This window comes from Vombatus ursinus, unplaced genomic scaffold (genome assembly GCF_900497805.2).
Source record: "Vombatus ursinus unplaced genomic scaffold, bare-nosed wombat genome assembly UNPS02009205.1, whole genome shotgun sequence".
Taxonomy (NCBI): Eukaryota; Metazoa; Chordata; class Mammalia; order Diprotodontia; family Vombatidae; genus Vombatus; species Vombatus ursinus.
The window spans coordinates 7301469-7321789 of NW_020948983.1; the positions used below are offsets into that span (position 1 = coordinate 7301469).

Genomic DNA, 20321 nt, shown 5'->3' on the forward strand with positions numbered 1-20321 from the left:
TGAAAGGGCATGAAGGGATATAGGAGACAAAAGGGTCAAAGATTACTTAAGTTACGACTCTAGGTGGTTAGTTCATAATAGGTTTGATGAACTATCCAGCAAGCCGCTGGACATCTGGGCTAGAACTCAGGGCAGAGAATGAGGCTGAGATGTATTCACTAGTATTATTAAAGCCATGAGAGTAGATAAAAACATCAAAGAAGAAAAGAGGTTCAAGAACAGAATTTCGGAAGATATACACATACAAGGGGGCAGAAGGATGAAAAGTCAGCAAAGAAAGCAGGAGTGACTGAGGAGTTAGGAGAACTATGAGAGTACAGAATCATAGAAGCTACTACAAGAGAAGAATATTATGTAGGATAAAGTGAGAACAAAGGCCACAGGATTTGGAAACAAAATTATTAGTGCCCTTACTGATAGCAGTTTGAGGAACACTGTGGAAAATAAAGACAGACTGCAAAGGGGTGAGGATGGAGTGGATGCTGACAAAGTGTGGGTACTTTCTAGGAAGTTAAAGGAGAATACAATAATAGCATGAGCTGTTAAGTAGGTCAAGAGAAGTCCCCTCCCTTACTCCCAGAATGGGGAAATCTGTATACATATATATAGGCTGAGAGAAAAGAAATAGTTGAGAAGGAAAGAATAAGATACATGAGAGACAGAGAGAAAATGTTTCATGGAACAAGGTCACAGGGAATGGGATGAGTGATTCAGATAGAAGCATACCTTTGAGAAGATGCGGTAGTGCTTTTTCTGAAACTAGAAAGATGGATAAAAGAATAACTGATGTCACTGAGAGTTTAGGAGACTAGCTGAAAGAATTCAGGTCTTATTCTTCAATAAAGTGGGAAACAAGGTTATCTGTTAAGAATCTAAAAATCAATAAAACAAAGATAGGGAACGAGTCCTAAGAATTTGAAAAAAATGACCAGTATTGTTAGTGTATTCTAAACCTATTAAAATCACATTCATAAAGGCAATCTAAGATGCTTATATCACAATGTGAAATACAGCAGTACTAATACTAGTTTCAAGAAAAGGAATATCTGATCAACTTTCTATGTCCAGTGAATTTATTATCTTATTTTTATTGATTATGTTTACATAATACTCATATTTAATATTCTTCCTCCCTTATTCAATAAGTCATTTCCTGTTACAAAGATTAAAAAAGAGGGGAAAAAAAGGCAGTTCAGCAAATCTGACCAACACATAAACTATGTCTGATCGTATATGTAACACACTTACTGTCCTGTTACCACTGCAAAGAGGAGCAAAATGCATTTTCTCAGCACTACTCCACAGTTAAGCTTGATCATTATAATTATAGTGTTCAGTTGCTTCTGTTTTTTTTTTCTTTACGTCAGTCATTGTGTATATTGTTTTCAAAGTTCTGTTTTCTTCACTCTGAATCAGTCCATGTAGTTTTTCTGATGCTTCATAGTTGTCATTACTTATGTCATAATAATTTTCCATTATGTTAATGTACCACAATAAACTATTAAATTAACTATTTCCCAATCAAAGGACAGCTTTGTTTCTAGTTCTCTGCTACCACAAAAGTACTATTCTGAATATTTTGGTGCACTGGGATCCTCTTTCTAACTGATGCCTTTGGCCTACCAGCAGTAGATCTCTTTATCAAAGACTGTTGTTCCCTAGATTTTTAATGGTGAACCATTTCAGGGGAGATATTTTCATGATATTCTATTCTTTATATTAATTGAAAATTTTCTGACCTCTGGGCTCCCACCCTTGTGGCCTCTGGCTTTGATTTCTTCCCATTATTTTCTGGCAACTTCTTGGCTTATCCTTCATAATTTGTCAATCCACATGTAAGTCAGATAAGCATAAATCTTATGTAATGTTGTTTCCAAAAAGATTTCTGGTTTTGCCTTTGCAAACTTCAGGATCAAGAAAAACAGCTGGTGAGCATTCACCTTATCTTGCCTAGTCTCAGGCCCACCATACCACTTCGTGACCACCTCTATGCCACACTGCTTGTTTCTTCTCTTCTCCCTATCTACTTTTCAACTCTAGTTTCTAGAATGGTAATCAAATCAAACATTATCATTCTTGGGAAAGACCTTTCATTTACCTTAAGGATCTAATGTGTTTGGACTTCGTCCAGAACATTTTTCTTTTTTCTTTTTTTTTTTGGTATATGTAGGTTCTTTTCTGTTTTTTTATTCTCTTTAGGATACGAAAGGGCATGCACAGTTTTATAGTCCCTTAGTTATAGTACCAAATTGTTCTCTAGAATGGCTGGATTGGTTCACAACTCCACTAACATTGCATTATGTCCCTATTTTTCCATATTATCACCATTTGTCACTTTCCTTTTCTGTCATATTAGCCAATTTGATAAATGTGAGGTGGTACCTCAGAATTGTTTTAATTTATATTTCTCTAGTCAATGGTAATTTAAAGCATGTTTATATGACTATAGATAACTTCTTCTTCTTTTTTTTTTTAAACATGCGTTTATAAAACTTAGGGTTCCAAATTTTCTCCCTTCCTCCTTCCCTACCCACCCTCATTGAAAAGGCAAGCTACTCAATATAGGCTATACATGTGCAGTTATGCAAAATACTTCCATAGTAGACATTCAGTGAAAAACTAACTCTATTTCCCTTAATCCTATCCCGCCCCTCCCCATTTATTTTATTCTTTCTTTTGACCCTGTCCCTCCTCAGAAGTATTTGCTTCTGATTTACCCCTTTCCCAATCTGCCCTCCTTTCTATCATCCCCCTACTCTCTTGTCCCCTTCCCCTCCTATTTTCCTGTAGGGTAAGACAGATTTCCATACCCAATTGAGTGTGTATGTTATACCCTCCTTAAGTCAAATCCTATGAGAATAAGATTCACTCATTCCCTCTCACCTTCCCCCGTTTCCCCTCTACTGTAAGAGCCTTTTCTTTTCTGTTCTTTTGTGAGATAATTTACCCCGTTCTACCTTTCCCTTTCTCCTTCTCTTAGTATAATCCTCTCTCACCTCTTAATTCTATTCTCCAGATATGACCCCTTCATCTTCAACTCATCCCGTGCCCCCCCAACTATCTATCTATCTATCTATCTATCTACATACATACATATATTTTTTCCCTCCAACTACCCCAATACTGACAAAGGTTTCATGAGTTACAAATATCATCTTTCCATGCAGGAATGTAAACAGTTCAACCTTAATAAGTCTCTTATGATTTCTCTTTCCTGTTTACCTCTTCATGTTCCACTTGAGTCTTGTATTGGAAAGTCAAATTTTCTATTCAGCTCTGATCTTTCCATCAAGAATGCTTGAAAGTCCTCTATTTCATTGAATGACCATTTTTTCCCCTGAAGGATTATACTCAGTTTTGCTGGGTAGGTGATTCTTGGTTGTAATCCTATCTCCTTTGCCCTCTGGAATATTATATTCCATGCCCTGAGGTTCTTTAATGTAGAAGCTGCTAAATCTTCTGTTATCCTGATTGTGTTTCCACAATACTTGAATTGTTTCTTTCTGGCTGCTTGCAATATTTTCTCCTTGACCTGGGAACTCTGGAATTTGGCTACAATATTCCTAGCAGTTTTCCTTTGGGGATCTCTTTCAGAAGGAGATCAGTGGATTCTTTCAATTTCTATTTTGCCCTCTGGTTCTAAAATATCAGGGCAGTTTTCCTTGATCATTTCTTGAAAGATGATGTCGAGGTTCTTTTTTTGATCATGGCTTTCAGATAGTCCAATAATTTTAAAATTCTGTCTCCTGGATCTATTTTCCAGGTCAGTTGTTTCTCCAATGAGATATTTCACGTTGTTTTCTAATTTTTCATTCTTTTGGATTTGTTTTACAGTGTCTTGATTTCTCATAAAGTCACTAGCTTCCAATTGCTCTATTCTAATTTTTAAGGAAGTATTTTCTTCAGTAATTTTTTGGACTTCCTTTTCCATTTGTCCAATTTTGCTCTTTAGGGCATTCTTCTCTTCATTGGCTTTTTGAACCTCTTTTGCCATTTGGGTTAGGCTATTTTTTAAGATCTTATTTTCTTCAGTATTTTTTTGGGTCTCCTTTAGCAAGCTGTTAACTTGCTTTTCATGATTTTCTTGCATCACTCTCATTTCTCTTCCTAGTTTTTCCTCTACTTCTCTTACTTGCTTCTCAAAATCCCTTTTGAGCTCTTCCAAGGCCTGGGACTGATTCATATTTTTCTTGGAAGTTTTGGATGTAGGAGCTTTGACTTTGTTTTCTTCTTCTGGTTGTATGTTTTGATCTTCTTTGTCACCAAAGTAAGATAATACAGTCAGACTCTTTTTGTGCTACTTGCTCATGATCCCAACCAATTACTTGAGTTTTAAACTCTTTGTTAAGGTAAGAGTCTGTTTCCAATGTGGAGAATGTACTGTCCCAAGCTTTGGGGGTTTGAACAGCTGTTTTCAGAGATACTTCTAGGGACCTGAAAAGTGTCAGTTCTTCCAAGGTGCTATGATAAGGGGCAAGGTGTTTCCTCTCCACCGCCACAACAAGCTCCACCACGCCAGCACTCCTCCTTGCCAGTACTTCTCCTCGCCCCAGGACTGCCCCTCAGAACTGTGACCCAGATCTAAGCACGGGCAAAGCAAGAGATTCCTGCCTCAGCCCTGGCAAAGAGATCCTTGGAATCCCCCTCTGATCAGCCACGCGATTACCCCTCAGCCTGTGGGCCGGGAGCTCAGGAGGCAGCCGTGGCCCACACTGGGGACTTGCGGCTGACCTGGCTCCTTCTCTCACCACAGCCACAGACTTTTCCCACTGACCTTCTAAGTTGTTTTTGGTGTTCCTGGGTTGAGAAGTCTGGAAACTGCCACAGCTGCCTGCAATTCAGTCCTCTGTGGCCTGCTCCAGGGTTGCTGCGGCCTGTGTTCCCACGCCGAACTGCGCTCCTCTCCCAGCCCAGTGCGATATACCTTTCCCATCAGCCATCCAGGTTGTCTTGGGCTGGAAATTTGTTTTACTCTGTTTTACTGTGGGTTCTGCTGCTTTAGAATTTGTTTAGAGCCATTTTTTATAGGTATTTGGAGGGGTTTGGGGGAGAGCTCTAGCAAGTCACTGCTTTCCCTCCGCCATCTTGGCTCTGCCCCCCCAAAACATTTCTTACCACACCACAATTCCTCTGTATGTGTTGTGATCCTCTACTAGAATATAAACTCCATGAAGGCAGATACTAGTTTGCTTGCTTGTATTTACATTCTAGAGCTTGGCAGATAGTTTGTTTAATAAATACTATTCATTTATTCATTCATTCATTCATGTATTAACCCTATAACCAAACAACAACTTATTCAAAATCAAGATCTGCTTCAATTATCTAAATTATAGCATTTCCATGTAAATCTGATAAAACCTTGATAATACAAAGGTTTGATCTTTATAATATTTATGAAAATTAACAAGCTAGTTATATGTAATGATACTGTTGAAAGCTAGATTTCAGAATCAAAATCATAATGTTATATCATTGAGCAAGGGTAATATAAGTTTTGTTCCTTTTAGTAAGAATGTGGCTATCAAAAATATTTCATACATATCAGGTGTACTAAGTATCAGTTAATTTCAATACTTACTGGTCAAAAAAAGAAAAGAATAATCCAGAAGGGCAAAAAGCATATAAAGAAGTATTTTTTTAAAGAAAAAACCTCTCAATTAAAACACAGATTTTAGAAGGAAGGAATAAAACAGGTGAAGAAGTTTTATTAAGTGCAACTTTTAACTTTTCCTTCAAAATTCATAAAATTCTTTCTCTTACTTTGTCCTTTGATTATTTGAAGCTATTGAGATCCAAATAATCCGTGCTATCAGAACTATCATAAATGTTACATGGATTAAGACTGTTCTGATCCAAAGCAAACTTTCCCAAGCTCTTTAATCTAGTACGTTAATCCAGTAGCATTAATTTGTACTTAACATTCAAAACTAACAGTTATCATTCACAACTTTTCATTTTATTATTGACAAATGCTAATAAACTATTTATGAAATAGGACAGCTTACAAAGAAGATAAACATCAATGGATTAAAAATACCTAAAAAACAGAAGTCCAATACTTAAAAAAGTTGATATATTTTGGGCTTATGTACTGAACCCTTTTTATTTAACTCTTCCCTGAAATATCAGAAAATCTAGAAAGCAGAAAATTTTTTTAATTCATTCACACAGACTGTTTTTTTTCCCTGACCTCTCTGAACATAAAAGTTATGTTTTTTTAATGCACATTTTATTATTTTTGCAAACTAAGGATATATAATTTCCTATTCAGCATACAAGAAGCTTTTCAAAATATGATGGTAGTACTACAAACTGTGAAATGGCATAAGGAATAGCAGGTAACAGTAAAATATTGATTAGCTATTTATCACCATTTCTTTCTGAAAGAAAGAATTACCCTATATCACAAAGACATATAATTGACACTGGTGAAGGACTGACAAGCACAGAGAATTTCCCGGAATGCATTTTGAAATAGGTAAATATTTCTGGGACAATATAATGTTTCCCTGGCAATAGGAGCTCAGACAGGTTCCTGCAATGAGCTATCCACCACAGTCTAGGTCTGAATGTACTATTATGTCTCTGTGTTTACAGGAATTGACAGATGTTCCCAGCTAATCCTTTACTTTTTCAACCCCTACCTCCATTACTGACAAGTCTTATGGGTTCCTATGCTAATTTCCAAAGGAAAAAAAAGTAGATCGGTCGGGATCTTGAACAAATACATATATTTAGTGTGTTGATTTTTTCAATTAAGGCAGTTACTTGAAATGATTTTTAATACTTTATGATTTACAAAGCTCTTTTAATTAGCTCCAATAAAAAAGCAAGAACATATTAATCTGTAGCAAAAATATATACTTTTATTGATACCTCAAACTTTATGTCAATGACCATCTAGAAAATTTTTGCCTAAAAACTGATTGTTACTAGGGATCTCAATCTGTGTTCGTGAACTCAAATTTTATTTTATTTTATTTTACTAGTATTTTTCTCTAACTTGAAGGGATAGCTTAGTGACAATAAGAGTTTTTCTCAAAGCTTAAGCATGAAATACTAAATCTCTTATAATTTTTACTCAACAGATAATGAAATATATTTATTTCATAGCATTACATTTATTCTCACAGAAAAATCTACATTATCTAGATAACTTCAAAGAATAAGTATATTACATTGGACATTTTATAGTACATTAATAGTAATGACGAATTGTAACAGCATATTATCTAAGCAGATAACCTCACATACTGTAGATTATCTAAATTGTACACTAAAATGGTTGAAACTCAACCATTAAAGGTCATACAAGTTCATTTAACCTTCTCTCTGAAGACAATACTGATTAAGGGGTCAAGAAAGGTTAATGGAACATGTGTACATCATCCTCCATAACAGGTTAAAATTCAGGCAATAGTAAAAGCCATCCAAAGATGGTTGTTGACCTGTAGGATATGAATCTCTCAGGTTAATATCCACTGTACAAGCTGAAACTGGTGCAGACTAAATACACATTTTTAAAATCTGGCAAAGATTCAATAAGACAGTCAACTTGTAGTTACAAAATATTTTTAGAGTTCAGTAAAATGCTGATATACTTTTAAAGATAAAGAAAAGATCATGGACGAGATGGCTACTACAACAAAAAAAAATCACCATGTGTAAAAAGTCAAATTTCTCTTTGAAGTCCAATTATAATGACATCATACATATTAAGTGAACAGTCACTTAGAAATGGACATCCCTTTAATTTGTTTTAAAATTTTAAACAATCCAAATATGAATGATAGTCCATTTTCACATTACTCTGGAGAATTAAAAAAGTATTGGAAAAATATTATTACAACAAAAAATACAATTTCTTTTTTATGTATTGAAGTAGACTTTCATAGAAAATAATATTCAAAATATGAAAAATGTACCTGATGTTCCAAAAACTACATCCCAAGGTGAACTGATGGGCTGTTCCTCTCCTTTTGCTCCACCTTCTTTGTCTGTGCCTTGTATTCCAATGCCAGCCACAGTGCTCACCATTTCAGTTTCTAGATCAATCTAAAAAAATTAAGTCTGTGATTAACATGGTTTATGATAGTCTCCATCTTTCCTGGATGATGAGAATCTCAATAAAATATATAGACAGAATAGTACTCTCAGTGTTATATACAAGCATCTAGGTGGTACAGTGGATTAGAATGTTGGGCATGGAATCAAGAAGACCTGAGTTCAAATACATTCTCAGATACTTACAAACTGTGTGAGCTAGGCATCACTTAACCTCTGTCTGCCTCAGTTGCCTTAACTGCAAAATGGGGATCTTAAGGGCACCTATCTCACAGAGTTGTGGTAAGGATCAAATGATATAACTGTAAAGTACTCAGCACAGTGCCTGACACATAGTAGACACTTAATAAATGCTTGCTTTTATATATATATGTATATGTATATATATGTATGTATGTATAGCTATGAGGCTCCTATTGCTTGACTAAGATTTATATGCTCCACAAATGCTTTGTATTTCTTCTGTCCCCCCCTCCCATTACTCAAATAATGGATCTTCTTCTTTTTTTTTTTTTTTTTGGCTAGGCAATGGGGTTAAATGACTTGCCCACGGTTATATAGCTAGTAAGTGTTATGTGTCTGAGACTGAACTTGAACTCAGGTCCTCCTGAATCCAGGGCTGGTGCTCTATCTACTGTGCCACCTAGCTGCCCTCAAATAATAGGTCTTCACATCATCAAAGGCAGATGTTCTTAATCTGGGGTCCATGGATTTTTAAAAAAAAAATATTTTGATAACTGTACTTCAATATAATTGGTTTCCTTTGCAATCATATTATTTTATATTACGCTTTAAAAACATTATTCTAAGGAGTCCATAGGCTTCACCAGATTACCAAAGGAATTCATGACACAAAAAAGTTTAAGGATGCTCTAAGGCACCAACATTTGAGAAGAAATTAAGATTTAAAAACTTATTTTAAATTAAAACACTTAGTACCTATTAAAGACCATTACACATTGAAATATATGTAATTAATTCTATTCAGGAAGCATGTAATTATCAATTTCATTTTATTTCTTAAAATATAAATTCAATATTCTATGTTACAAAAAAGCTTATTTCCTAGTTTCTTTTTCTGAGCTTTTTTTAAAGTTTTTTAATTTTCTTCTTAAACGCTTATGGGGATAATAAAAGGAAACTAGGATGAACTTGGAAATATCTCTTGATTGAAGGAATAATAATGCTTTTCCTTTTATTTTTATTTTTTATAGTTTCTAAACCAATTCAGAGTATAGGAAAGGCCATCAAAAAACTATAACTTGTCATCACTGTTCTATTAACTTGTTCTTCAACATCAAGTGGTATATAGACATATGATTAATGGTGTAGCAACTATTAGTTCTAAAACAGAAATGATCTATGTAGAGACTTTGAAAAGGAAAGTCTTATGAGTTCACACTTAATTCCTTAAAAAACTACAGATATTCGAGACCCTGAAAGTCAGATTCGACAAAGTCCTGCTCTTAAGCCCTATATGGCATGGCAGTGAATCAGGAATTCTAAGTTCTTAAAGCACAGCACAAAACCTAGTAGATTCTGCTGTGTTCAAAAGGCTTAGGGTATGGTCCTAGAAACAGACTGTGCCTGCTTTCCAAAGACTAGAATAGTTAAATGGGGACAGGATCATTACCAATAGGTTGACCACTTGGTGAGTTGTTTGGCTGTGGCAAAAATGAAAAAAAAAAATTCAAAATGGCCGTTAAGCCTCTGTAACACCTTTCCACTTCTGCAGTAATGGTGACCGAGGAAAGAAAATGGGGCAGAAGATGCTAAATATTGCAAAGTTTTAGCCTCCCTATAAATATTAACTATTGATATTCTAAATGTGAGATCTTTGTCCAGGGAATACTGAATGGACATCTTATTATAGTAACTGAACCCTAAAAGTTTTGTGTTTAATCAAGCAAAATACAAGCAAGTAATAAGCATCTACTCTATGCCCTATTGGAATAAGCAGGGCAGGATTTCCAGACCCAAAAGGAGCCTGAAGTTCTACTGCTCTAAAACTGTAGAGCCTCTCAGCTGGTTGAGGTGGCTGAGTTCAACAGCTGTCTTCTGGAATTTCCAAGCAGGGACTCCTCACTCTTCTTCGGGTCAGAGCCACATAGTTGCTGTTCATTTCTACACTTGTTCCTCCCTAGGAGCTGTGACCACTCCCTGCCTGGAATGTGACTCCTAGTTCTGCCCTGGATCTCTGGCCTGGAACTGGGTAGTTAGTAACTGAGCTGCCAATTTGCACTTGTTCCTACATGAAGTCAAGGTTGCGAGTCTGGGACCTTGTCTAGCCCTGGTGCATAGCCTTGTCCTCTTTCAGTTCCTGAGCACTGGAATGGTCTACATGGTTCTGGATGAACCTCCATCCCATGTCCATAGGATCTCTTGGCCCCCCTAAGTGAATCTGAGCTTGAAAAATGACTCATTCTAATTTTTTCTTAGATTTTTTTGGTCAGGACTTCTAACATGTTTTCTAGATCTTTTTGGAGAAGGTATGCTGTAGGAGCTAGGCTATACTTCTTTCTGCTACTCTACCATCCTGGCTCCAACCATCTTCATTAGTCCTAATATGGCTTTCTAAAATTACATAAAATAGTTCTAACATCTTATTCAAATCCTATCCTCCCCAAGCCTTCTCTTTTCTAGGCTAAAATCATTCAATTGTTCCTCGTGACATGGCTAGGAGATCTTTGTCAATGTCCCTCTTAAAATGGGGAGACTTGAAGTGAACACAATCCAGATAAAGCCTGAATAGGTTACAATACAGTGGAATTATTTTCTCACAGATGGGACTGACATGGACACGTTTAAAATTCATAATCATTTCCTCTAATTTCAAATAGTAAAGCAGCAAGCAGAAAACAAGGTATGTTTATAATTAAGAATATTTAAACTGGTATGTAATAATTAAAAAACTGAAAAATTACCTTTCTTATCAAGTGATTTTCTGTATCTGCTACATATATGATGTTGTTCTTTATGGCAACACCTTGTGGAGAATTGAAAGTTGACTCTAAAAATGTCCCATCTTTTCTTCCACTATTGGGACCTAAATAGAAAATAAGCCAGTTAATAAAATCTTTCTACTCAAAACATGACCAGGAAAGGAAAATAGTGTTTTTTTTAAAAATTGGGAGATTAGAACATACTTGTGAGTAACATTTCTACATTTCTCAAAATTGTCTTAATAATGATGTACACTTAAGTACAACATGATAAATTTTAAGTGGTCTTAATTGTGTACTGGTGCCTTAAAATCTAATTATCTACTAACTACTGAAAGGTAGTCTCAGTATAGACTCAGGCTATTAGATTTTGCTATACAGTGCTAAAAAAGCAATTTAAGTATATTCTTTTCTATATACACCCCTTTCCCACTTCACAAAAGTTCTATTTCTTTGTCAGATTATGGTGAGGAGGTGATCCTGAATTTCAAAAGGCCATGCCAACATAGTACAAGTTTTGGCAGGTCTTATTAAACTGTGGAAGCTCTAAAGAGCAGCAGAACAACAAATATAGTCCCAGGATCCAGCCTTGCTAAGATGGAGAGAACCATCACCAAATGATAAATATCATTTGCCACAGAAACTCAAAAAAACTGTATACTAAAGTATGGAAAAATTGTAATTTTCATTGTTGGAAGACTAAATCAACACAACTGTCAATGGTTTGAGCTATTTAAAAAAGTTAATTACCCAAATAAATAGTAAAAAAAAAGATAATTTTCTGTTTTATCCATTTCTCTTTTTAAAATTAAAATTGTAATGTACATCATTATCATAAATTAGCTTTTCATTTTTAACAAACAACAAATATAATAAATAATAAATAAAAGGAATTTGAGTTCAATGATATTTTCAACCACCTTTTGTTCTGCTATAAATCAAGAACAGATTTTGCTTATTACTTATTGCTGCTCATTTTCATAGAAAGCTTTATGGTTTATGAAGTATCCAAGTTACTTTATCTTATTTCTAAATGTCATTTCCTCTTAAATCAAGGTTTTAAAAAAAAATAATGAAAGCTATCTTTTTCCTGACTGTGATAAAACATAGTAAGTTCCCCCTCAAGGAACTTTTAAATAAAATCTTTTGTAAGTATTCCTGAGTTTTCTTCTTATTGTCTTAGATTACGAACACATTATCAAGGTACCTATCAATCTTAGTTCTTATGAAGTAAAAGAATAAGCCCGAAAATGATGAAAACTACTTCTTGCTTTGCTTATGATAAGAAGGGATTCTGAATTTGAAGAAGAAAAAAAAATGAATGGAAGAGAACCATCTCAAGATCACAGGGCAAATGGTTCTGTTCTCATGGTCCTAATTCTTCCTCTGGGCTTCTGCACTGACTACTGTGTTCTATGGATGACATTGATACTCTGGGATCATGGAATAAATGATTTCAGGCTTATATGGGATCATTTTCTCTGCTTAACAATAGGTCCCTAATTTTCACATAAATATTCTGGGCACTATGTAATACATTTTGAAAACTTGTTTTGAAACTTTCAGATTCAAATTATGGAGCAGATATTACTATTTTGAATATTAAGCAATTCTAAGGAGTTATAGTTCAACTGGAATTATTAATCTCTGCCTGTGTATACTATGAATTGAGACTAAAAAAAAAGAAATGACCAAAATAATGATATTATATTTTTATAACAAAATTACCATGGAATGGATAAAAATATTTGCTACAAATCTTTAATAGCTTAATTGTATCAAACAGTTGACAAATGTATAAAAGTAGCAAATGCAAGTGCTTTGTTAATTTATTAGCGACAATGGAAAAGTTTTGACAGAATTCAGTCTTGTTAAAGGAGTAAACAAAAATAACAATCAAGCATTTATTAAGCACTTACTATGTGCAAGATACTGTTAATTTAGATTTTCCACACCTTATAATCTAAATATGAAGTTCCAGATTCCATTATAACTTTTTTTTTTTTTAGTGTCAAGTGTTTGGTCTGAGGTTGGATTTGAACTCTGGTCCTCCTGACTTCAGCGCTGGTGCTCTATCCACTGCGCCCACCTAGCTGCCCCCCATTGTAACTTTCTAACAAGATAAAATAGTACTTTAATAGAGTGCTAGGGATACAAAGACAGCACTTATATAGCCTCCGCCCTGACAGTTTACATTTTATCAAGGGAGATAGCATATACTTAAATAAATAAAAAACATATACAAATAAAGACAAGGTAATGGGGAGAGGGAGGCACTTGTACCTGGAAGGATGATGAAAGGCCTCTTGTAGAAAGTAATGCGTTAGCTGAAATTGGTAAGCCCAACTTTTATATTTTAAAATTTAATTTTCAATTAACAAAAATGTATTTTATCTCTCTTCTACCTTCTGCCCCACCACTGAAAAATCTAGATGGCACAGTAGATACAGTACTGGGCCTGGAGTCAGGAAGACCTGAATTCAAATCTAGCCTCGGATACTTACTAGTTTTGTGACTCTGGGAAAATTGCTTAATCTTGGTTTGCCTGAATTTCTTCAACCGTAAAACAGAGATAGAAATAGCCCTTATCTCACAGGGTTGTGGTGAAGATAAAATATTATTTAAAAAAAACATTTTTTTAAAGGCAATTGGGGTTAAGTGACTTGCCCAGGGTCACACAGCTAGTAAGTATCAAGTGTTTGGTCTGAGGCCGGATTTGAACTCAGGTCCTCCTGACTTCAGGGCCGTTGCTCTATCCACTGCGCCACCTAGCTGTCCCCGAAGATAAAATATTATTTGTAAAATACTTAGTACAGTGCCTAGTACATGGCAAGTGTTTAGTAAATGCTTGTTCTCTTCCCTCATGCTCCAAAACCAAACCTTTGCAACAAATACGCATAGTAAAGGCAAATAAATTTCCACATTGGCCACATCCAAAATATGTCTCAATCTGTACCTGAAGTCCATCATTTCTGTCAGGAGATGGCCAGCATGTTTCATCGTAAGTCTTTTGGAATCACAATTTGACATTGTATTGCTCAGAATTCTTAAATCTTTCAAAGTTGTTTGTCTTTACAATGTCTTAATAGATCTTATTTAAAAAGTAGGCTAACCAGGTGGTACTCATTAGTCCAGAAACCACAGAGTTATTCAAGAAAATGGTTTATGCTATCTTGATGCTTGTTTGTAAAGGCAAAATGAATACTCTTTATTTACAATGTGCCAGAGGTTTTAGGATAAAAGAGGCAGAAATTCAGAGGTGGAGGGGACTTCAGAGGCCATCTACTCCAACCTCAATTTCTTTTACACATGAGGAAACTGAGGCCAAGGGAGATTAAGTGATTTGCTCAAAGTCACAAAGGTTCTAAGGGTCGGAGAAGGGATTTGAACTGACATGGCTTTTCCAATGCACCATGATAGTTTTCTGATGGAAAATAAGTAAAACTTACATTTCACAAAAATCGTATAAGCTATTAAGCACTGAAATGCTATATAAATTAAAATTTGGGTTTTACTTCGTAATAATTTCTTCTTAGCTTTTAAACAAATTAGACTTCCACACCTTATAATCTAAATATAACATTCCAGATTTCATTATAATTGTTTTAACAAGATAAAAGTTATTTTAATAGAAAAGTGAAATAATCTCTACGTTTATATTATTTATATCTCTTCTGGGAAGGCAGAGAGGCAATCAGGGTTAAATGACTTGCCCAGGGTTATACAGCTAGTGTCTGAGACCAGATCTGAACTCAGGTCTTCCTGACTCCATGGCTGGTGCTCTATCCACTGCGCCACTTAGTTGCTCCTACGTATTTCTATAAATAAACAAAACTAGTTTTGGCAACCATGTTATCATTGTATTTTTCAGGGACAAAATTATGAGTGAATTTAAAATGTAAATATGTTTTATAATTACCAACCATGATTCCACCACACTGATGCTGCAGCAAGGTATTCACCACCTTCATTTAAGCTCATGATACACTGGATTAATTTCATGTGACAGAAGCTAAAATTATTTTATTACAATGCCCAGGAATTTTTGTTTATTCATAATTTTCACTTTCAATCACCTCACTTTCATAATTTGCATAATAAAATGTATATTACACATATATTTTAAGCAGATTTTACCTCCAATGCTGTGTTGGATTTGTCCATTTTTTCTGACAACCAAAATTCTGTGATGTCCAGTGTCTGCTATCACTAACCTCTCAGCCACATTGTCTACTGTTACTTTGCCAGGAAAAAGTAAAGGAGAAGGTGGCAAAGAATCTCTATAAAGTTTTATTCCAATTTTATTATCTTTAATCTGTCCTCTTTCTTTGTAGTACTTTAAAGCCATTGAAGTAAATAAAAACAATTTTTCTCTGTGCCCCTCTCCAACCAAAGAAAAAAGGATGTTTCCACGGGGTCCAAGTATGACCAGGGTTGGCCAACAGGAAACTTCCAGATCTTGCCAAAGGAAAGCATTGGCATCATTAACCACAGGATGGGTGATGTTATAGCGAAGAACAGCACTTTTAATGTTATCCAGAACCTTTTCATTTGGAAATTTAGCTGAATGAACACCAACAATGAGAAGGCCATCTGAAAAGTGTAAAAAGAAAAAGCAAAACATACATGTTATAGTGTATGAACACAACTTCTCACACTTTTAAAAGGACCAATGTTTTACTGAGGGGAAAAAAAAATACTATTAGTCAAAACCAGAAATTATGTAGAAGTAGAGAGATTGCTGATACTGTATTAATGTTTTTAACCAAATTAAAATGTATGTACAAATCACCATATTTGCGTATAGAGAAGCTCTTTATATATATCTAAGAGTACACATAATAAAAAGTATTATTCTATAAAAAAGAAATCTAAGCAGATAAAGGACTTATTTCTCTTAGGCCATTAACACTAATTATATAGAAATGTCATTGTAGTAAATACTATAAGAAAAAGATATAGTCTCAGCCCAATGTTAAAGTCTTACTTGTAATATGCCCTTTGTGTGGCATTGGAAATGGCATGATTCTCTGAAAAGCCAACAATAATTCCAGATTACATAAATATATCTTGTTTCAAAAATGATTTATAATATTCCTTTGATTTTCAGAAGGGAATTAAATTTTGAAATTTCCCCTCCATTTAGAAATTCTTTAAGTCCCTTGGAAACACTGCAACTAGTACCAAAACATATTTATACAACTCAAACTTAGAATGGGTTATTTTGAATTTATTACCATTTTGTCTTCTTTTAAAGTTTCAATTCTCAAATCTTCACATGCTCCATGCATTATAAATAGGATCTATTTGAACAAAATGTTTTCTTGACACACAAACCTTTTAATTTGTTTTGACTGTCATGATAATTAAAACATACTTGCCTTTAGATAAGATAGCTGAAAAAAAAAACTTAGGAATAGAGCTTTCTATTATGTAATCAGTATAGCATGTCAACTAAGCACAGGAAAAAAACTTGGAGATGTTATGCTGGATTCATTGAGAGAGTGTATATACCTCTTTGAATACATTTAATACTATATTTTGAATGAATATTTCCTGGAAAAATTCAAGAGTACATTTTGTTTAAAAAAAAAAAAAGCAATTCCTGGGGCTGAAAATACTTTAAAATTTTGAAACTACTATTTCATTTTATAAACTGGTACTTGGAAAACCTGACCATCATTAAAGAATTAGCTTCACAAGCTCTTTACCACTTTGGAGATCAAGAAATACATTAAAAATATTTTTCATTCACAGAGCAAAAGCTAGTTAAGCTTTGGTTATAACAGAGCTCCATTAAACATCTGCTTTTAAGACATCAAAGTATACATTATCATCTCAGTTATCTCTCTAGTTTAAAACAAAAAGTTAAAAGATTTCACTTAAAATCTCAGCAACAAATCATATGTATACAATCACATTTATTTCTTTAAATTTAAAACATTACTTTTTCACCATTACCAAAAAAAAAAATCTAAAATCTTAACACTAAAATATAATTTCTAGTTTTGAAAACAATTCAATAAGCCCTATTTTCTTTATTTTTTTCCATGACTTTGCAATTTTTTTTTGGTGAGGTCAAAAATCTTAAATGATTCATAGCCTGTTCAGAGTGAACTCTACTCTCCAATTTTACTGAGATAAGTGCACTAGAATAACAAAAATAAGTTTATATAGGAATATCTAGTTACACAGTTCCAGTATGTGGCTTTGAATGCAAATCATTTTGAATATAAAAATCACTAAAACTTTTTTTTCATCCCAGCAAGGAATAATACTGTGTTCTTTATTGGCAGTGGACAAGCTTTGCTTCTAAACTAGAAATTTAATTCCACCTAGAGTATTTAAAAGTTATTAAGCTTTACAACTTTAAAAATATAAGTGAGGAAAATGAGAATATGCAAATACCTAAGAAGTTGACATAGAGTAATTATGATAAATAGGAGGAAAAAAAACAAATCAGGAAAGCCAGTGTCAGGAAGCCAAGGTAGGAAAGGATATATTTAGGAGCACTTCATTAACTTTTTGATATTAATCTCATAGAAGTCAACCAAATGCTTCCACAAATCATGTCTTGGTGTTGCTACAAAAATTATACTTTGATACTTTGCTAAATCTGTGAGATTTTGTGTCAAGAAACATGGGATCACTGTAAGTAAAATGTAAACTCTTCACGCGGAAACATTCTTTCACTTTTCATTTTCAGACCCAGGTCCTAGCACAATGCTGATATATGTATATGTGTGTGTGTGTGTGTGTGTGTGTGTGGGTGTGCGCACGCGCGTGTGTGTATGGTTAGCTGACTGTGCAATTTCCCAAACGCAATCCAGCCCACTCTCTCCCTACTTAAGGCTGGGTCCATACATGACAATAGAGAACATTTTTGTTGTATGTCTCCTTTTTCGATACTCTCTCATTTGACATTTGATAATGCAAAGATGACTGTGCAAAATTCTGTGGTTATATCTATCAAGTAATCTTCCACAATCTTAACATATGTATAGATAGAGATAATTTTCTGGAGAACCACTGGAGAGGCATTTTGTTATGAGTCAAATGTATTTTTTGTAATCAACAAATTGTAAGCACAGCTGGATTTTCTCTACATCTTTCAATCAATTATGAGAAAATTAAGGTTTGCAAAGTGTTTTATATACATTATCTCATTTGATCCTCCTAACAACAGCTAGTGAGGTGGTTAGGTAGAGATGGGATTCAAATTAGCTCTCTCTGATCTCTAAGTAAATGTATTTTTCACTACCCCATGTTACCTCAGAATACTAGGTTGGATGGAGCATTGACCTGATTTAAATATTCTTAATAGCAGAAGACTCTTGGCTATAGAATATCACTTGAGCTGGTCTGGAAACCTTTGTTAGAGTCAGATTAAGGATGCATATTCAACTGCAAGAGGAAACTGAGGGAAGATGCAACAGTAGAACAATCAGAGGGCCTTTTTTTGCCTTCAAATCCTTCTGTGTGACCTTGGGTATAGCTCTGAGCCCATTCACCTTCAAAAAGAAAAAAAAAAGTATTCATTCTCTACTTCACAGGATAAAGTGTTTATAAAACTTAAAGAATTATATAAATCCAAGTTACTGAATAGAAAAAGCAATGGTGCAACAGTAATCAGAATACTTGGGTTCTAGTCCCAGATCTTCTACTTTTCTAGCTACTTACTTGCTCTAAAATTCACTTTTCTCAGTAAAAACAGGGATACAGTGACCTGCCCTGACCCCCTTACATGGCTATTATGAGGCTCAAATGAGACATTGTATGTATGAGCTCTCTGAAAACTATTATTATACAAGACAGATAGATCTAGATATGACCTGAAAGACCATTTAATCCAATTCCCTCATTTTACAAATGAGGAAACTAAAGTTAGATGATTTCTCCTTCAGTTGCTGCTGTCCACCTCAAAATTACTTTGCATGTATTTTGTTTTTATTCTATATATTCATATATGTACATGTTGTTTCTCTCAATAGAATGTAAACTCCTTCAAACAGGCATTGTTCTATTTGTCCTTCTATCCTTAGCACCTAGCATAGTGTCTGGTACGAAGTATGTACTTAAATGCTTGCTGATTGGCTGGCTATTAATAATAACAGCTAACATTTACATAGCACTTACTATGTAATAGGCATTGTACTAAGCACTTTACAATTATTATTTCATTTGATCCTCACAATAATTCTGGGAGATGCGTGCTATTACTATCTCCATTTTACAGATGAGGAAACTGAGACAAACAGACTTGCCCAGGGTCACATAGCTAATAAGTGTCTGAGCCAAATTTGAACTCAGGTCTTGATTCCAGGCCCAGAGCTCTATTTACTGGGCCACAAGCCCCCTACTGCTATTGCTTAAGATCCTAATTCTACACTACTGCTTCAAGATGCAACAATGGTCCATGGTCTGGGGTTATGTACTATCAGGATGGCACATGCCATCAGGGAACACTTGCCCTACGTATGTTGCCTCTCCTCACTTAGGTGTCTAAAATAATTTCTATATGCTGTGTTTGTTTCTTCAGGAAGCCTTCTCTAACTCTTTGGAATTCTACTGAAATTATATTCTCTATAGTCCCCCTAAACTCACAGTCTGTCTCACATACCTTTGATTATGTGGTTCGGTGGAAAGAACACTGGATTTTGAGCCAGGAAGACCTCAGTTTGAGTCCCTTTTCTAACATTAACTCTTTGATCTTGGGTAAGTTTTTTTTTTTTTTGCTTCCTTATATATAAAATAGGAGGAGATAAAATCTACACTACCTATGCTTCAGAGTTGTTGTAAGGATCAAATGAGAATGTATTTAACTTACTTCAGCGCTTCAAGGGCCTATGATTTCAGTCAGTGAGAAAACTCCCTCCACAGAACCTACTGCAACCTGCCTTTCTACAACTTAACAGATGGTCTTTATGAACTGCAGTGGCTACAAAACAAACAAAATCCCATCAACTGGTGACCAGTTTTCTGGTTTTGAGCCTCCTGAATTATGCTAAGCCAGTTCTTGGACAACAGAGAGTCTGTCACAGGTACCATACTTAAAGCTTTTTTGACTCAAGAAAGATTTGCCAAACTTGTGCTCCACTGGCAATGGGAGGGAAGAAAATACGTTTGATACACTCTAACAAGAGGCCATCGGGTATATGTAACAAAACATTATATGTAACACATATACGTAATACGTATAACAGGTAGAAAGGTGGATTTAGAGATCAATGTTTGGAAGTCACTGAGTAAGAGGTGATGGATGAAGCCCTGGAAAGAGACAAATTATTTATTTTTAGGCAGACAAAATAAAAT

The 20321-nt window shown here is 34.7% G+C and overlaps 1 protein-coding gene across 2 annotated transcripts in view; it reads right to left on the reverse strand.

The window, feature by feature from the left end:
- Window positions 1-20321, reverse strand: part of NHLRC2 (NHL repeat containing 2) — an 83229-nt gene that overhangs the window by 44995 nt on the left and 17913 nt on the right. For both annotated transcript variants that reach the window (XM_027852148.1, XM_027852147.1), the window contains exons 3-5: window positions 15147-15602; window positions 10992-11113; window positions 7929-8058 (exon numbers count right to left, since the gene is read on the reverse strand). In XM_027852148.1, the coding sequence (XP_027707949.1) occupies window positions 7929-8058; window positions 10992-11113; window positions 15147-15602 (708 nt within the window). The remainder of the gene's footprint in view (window positions 1-7928; window positions 8059-10991; window positions 11114-15146; window positions 15603-20321) is intronic.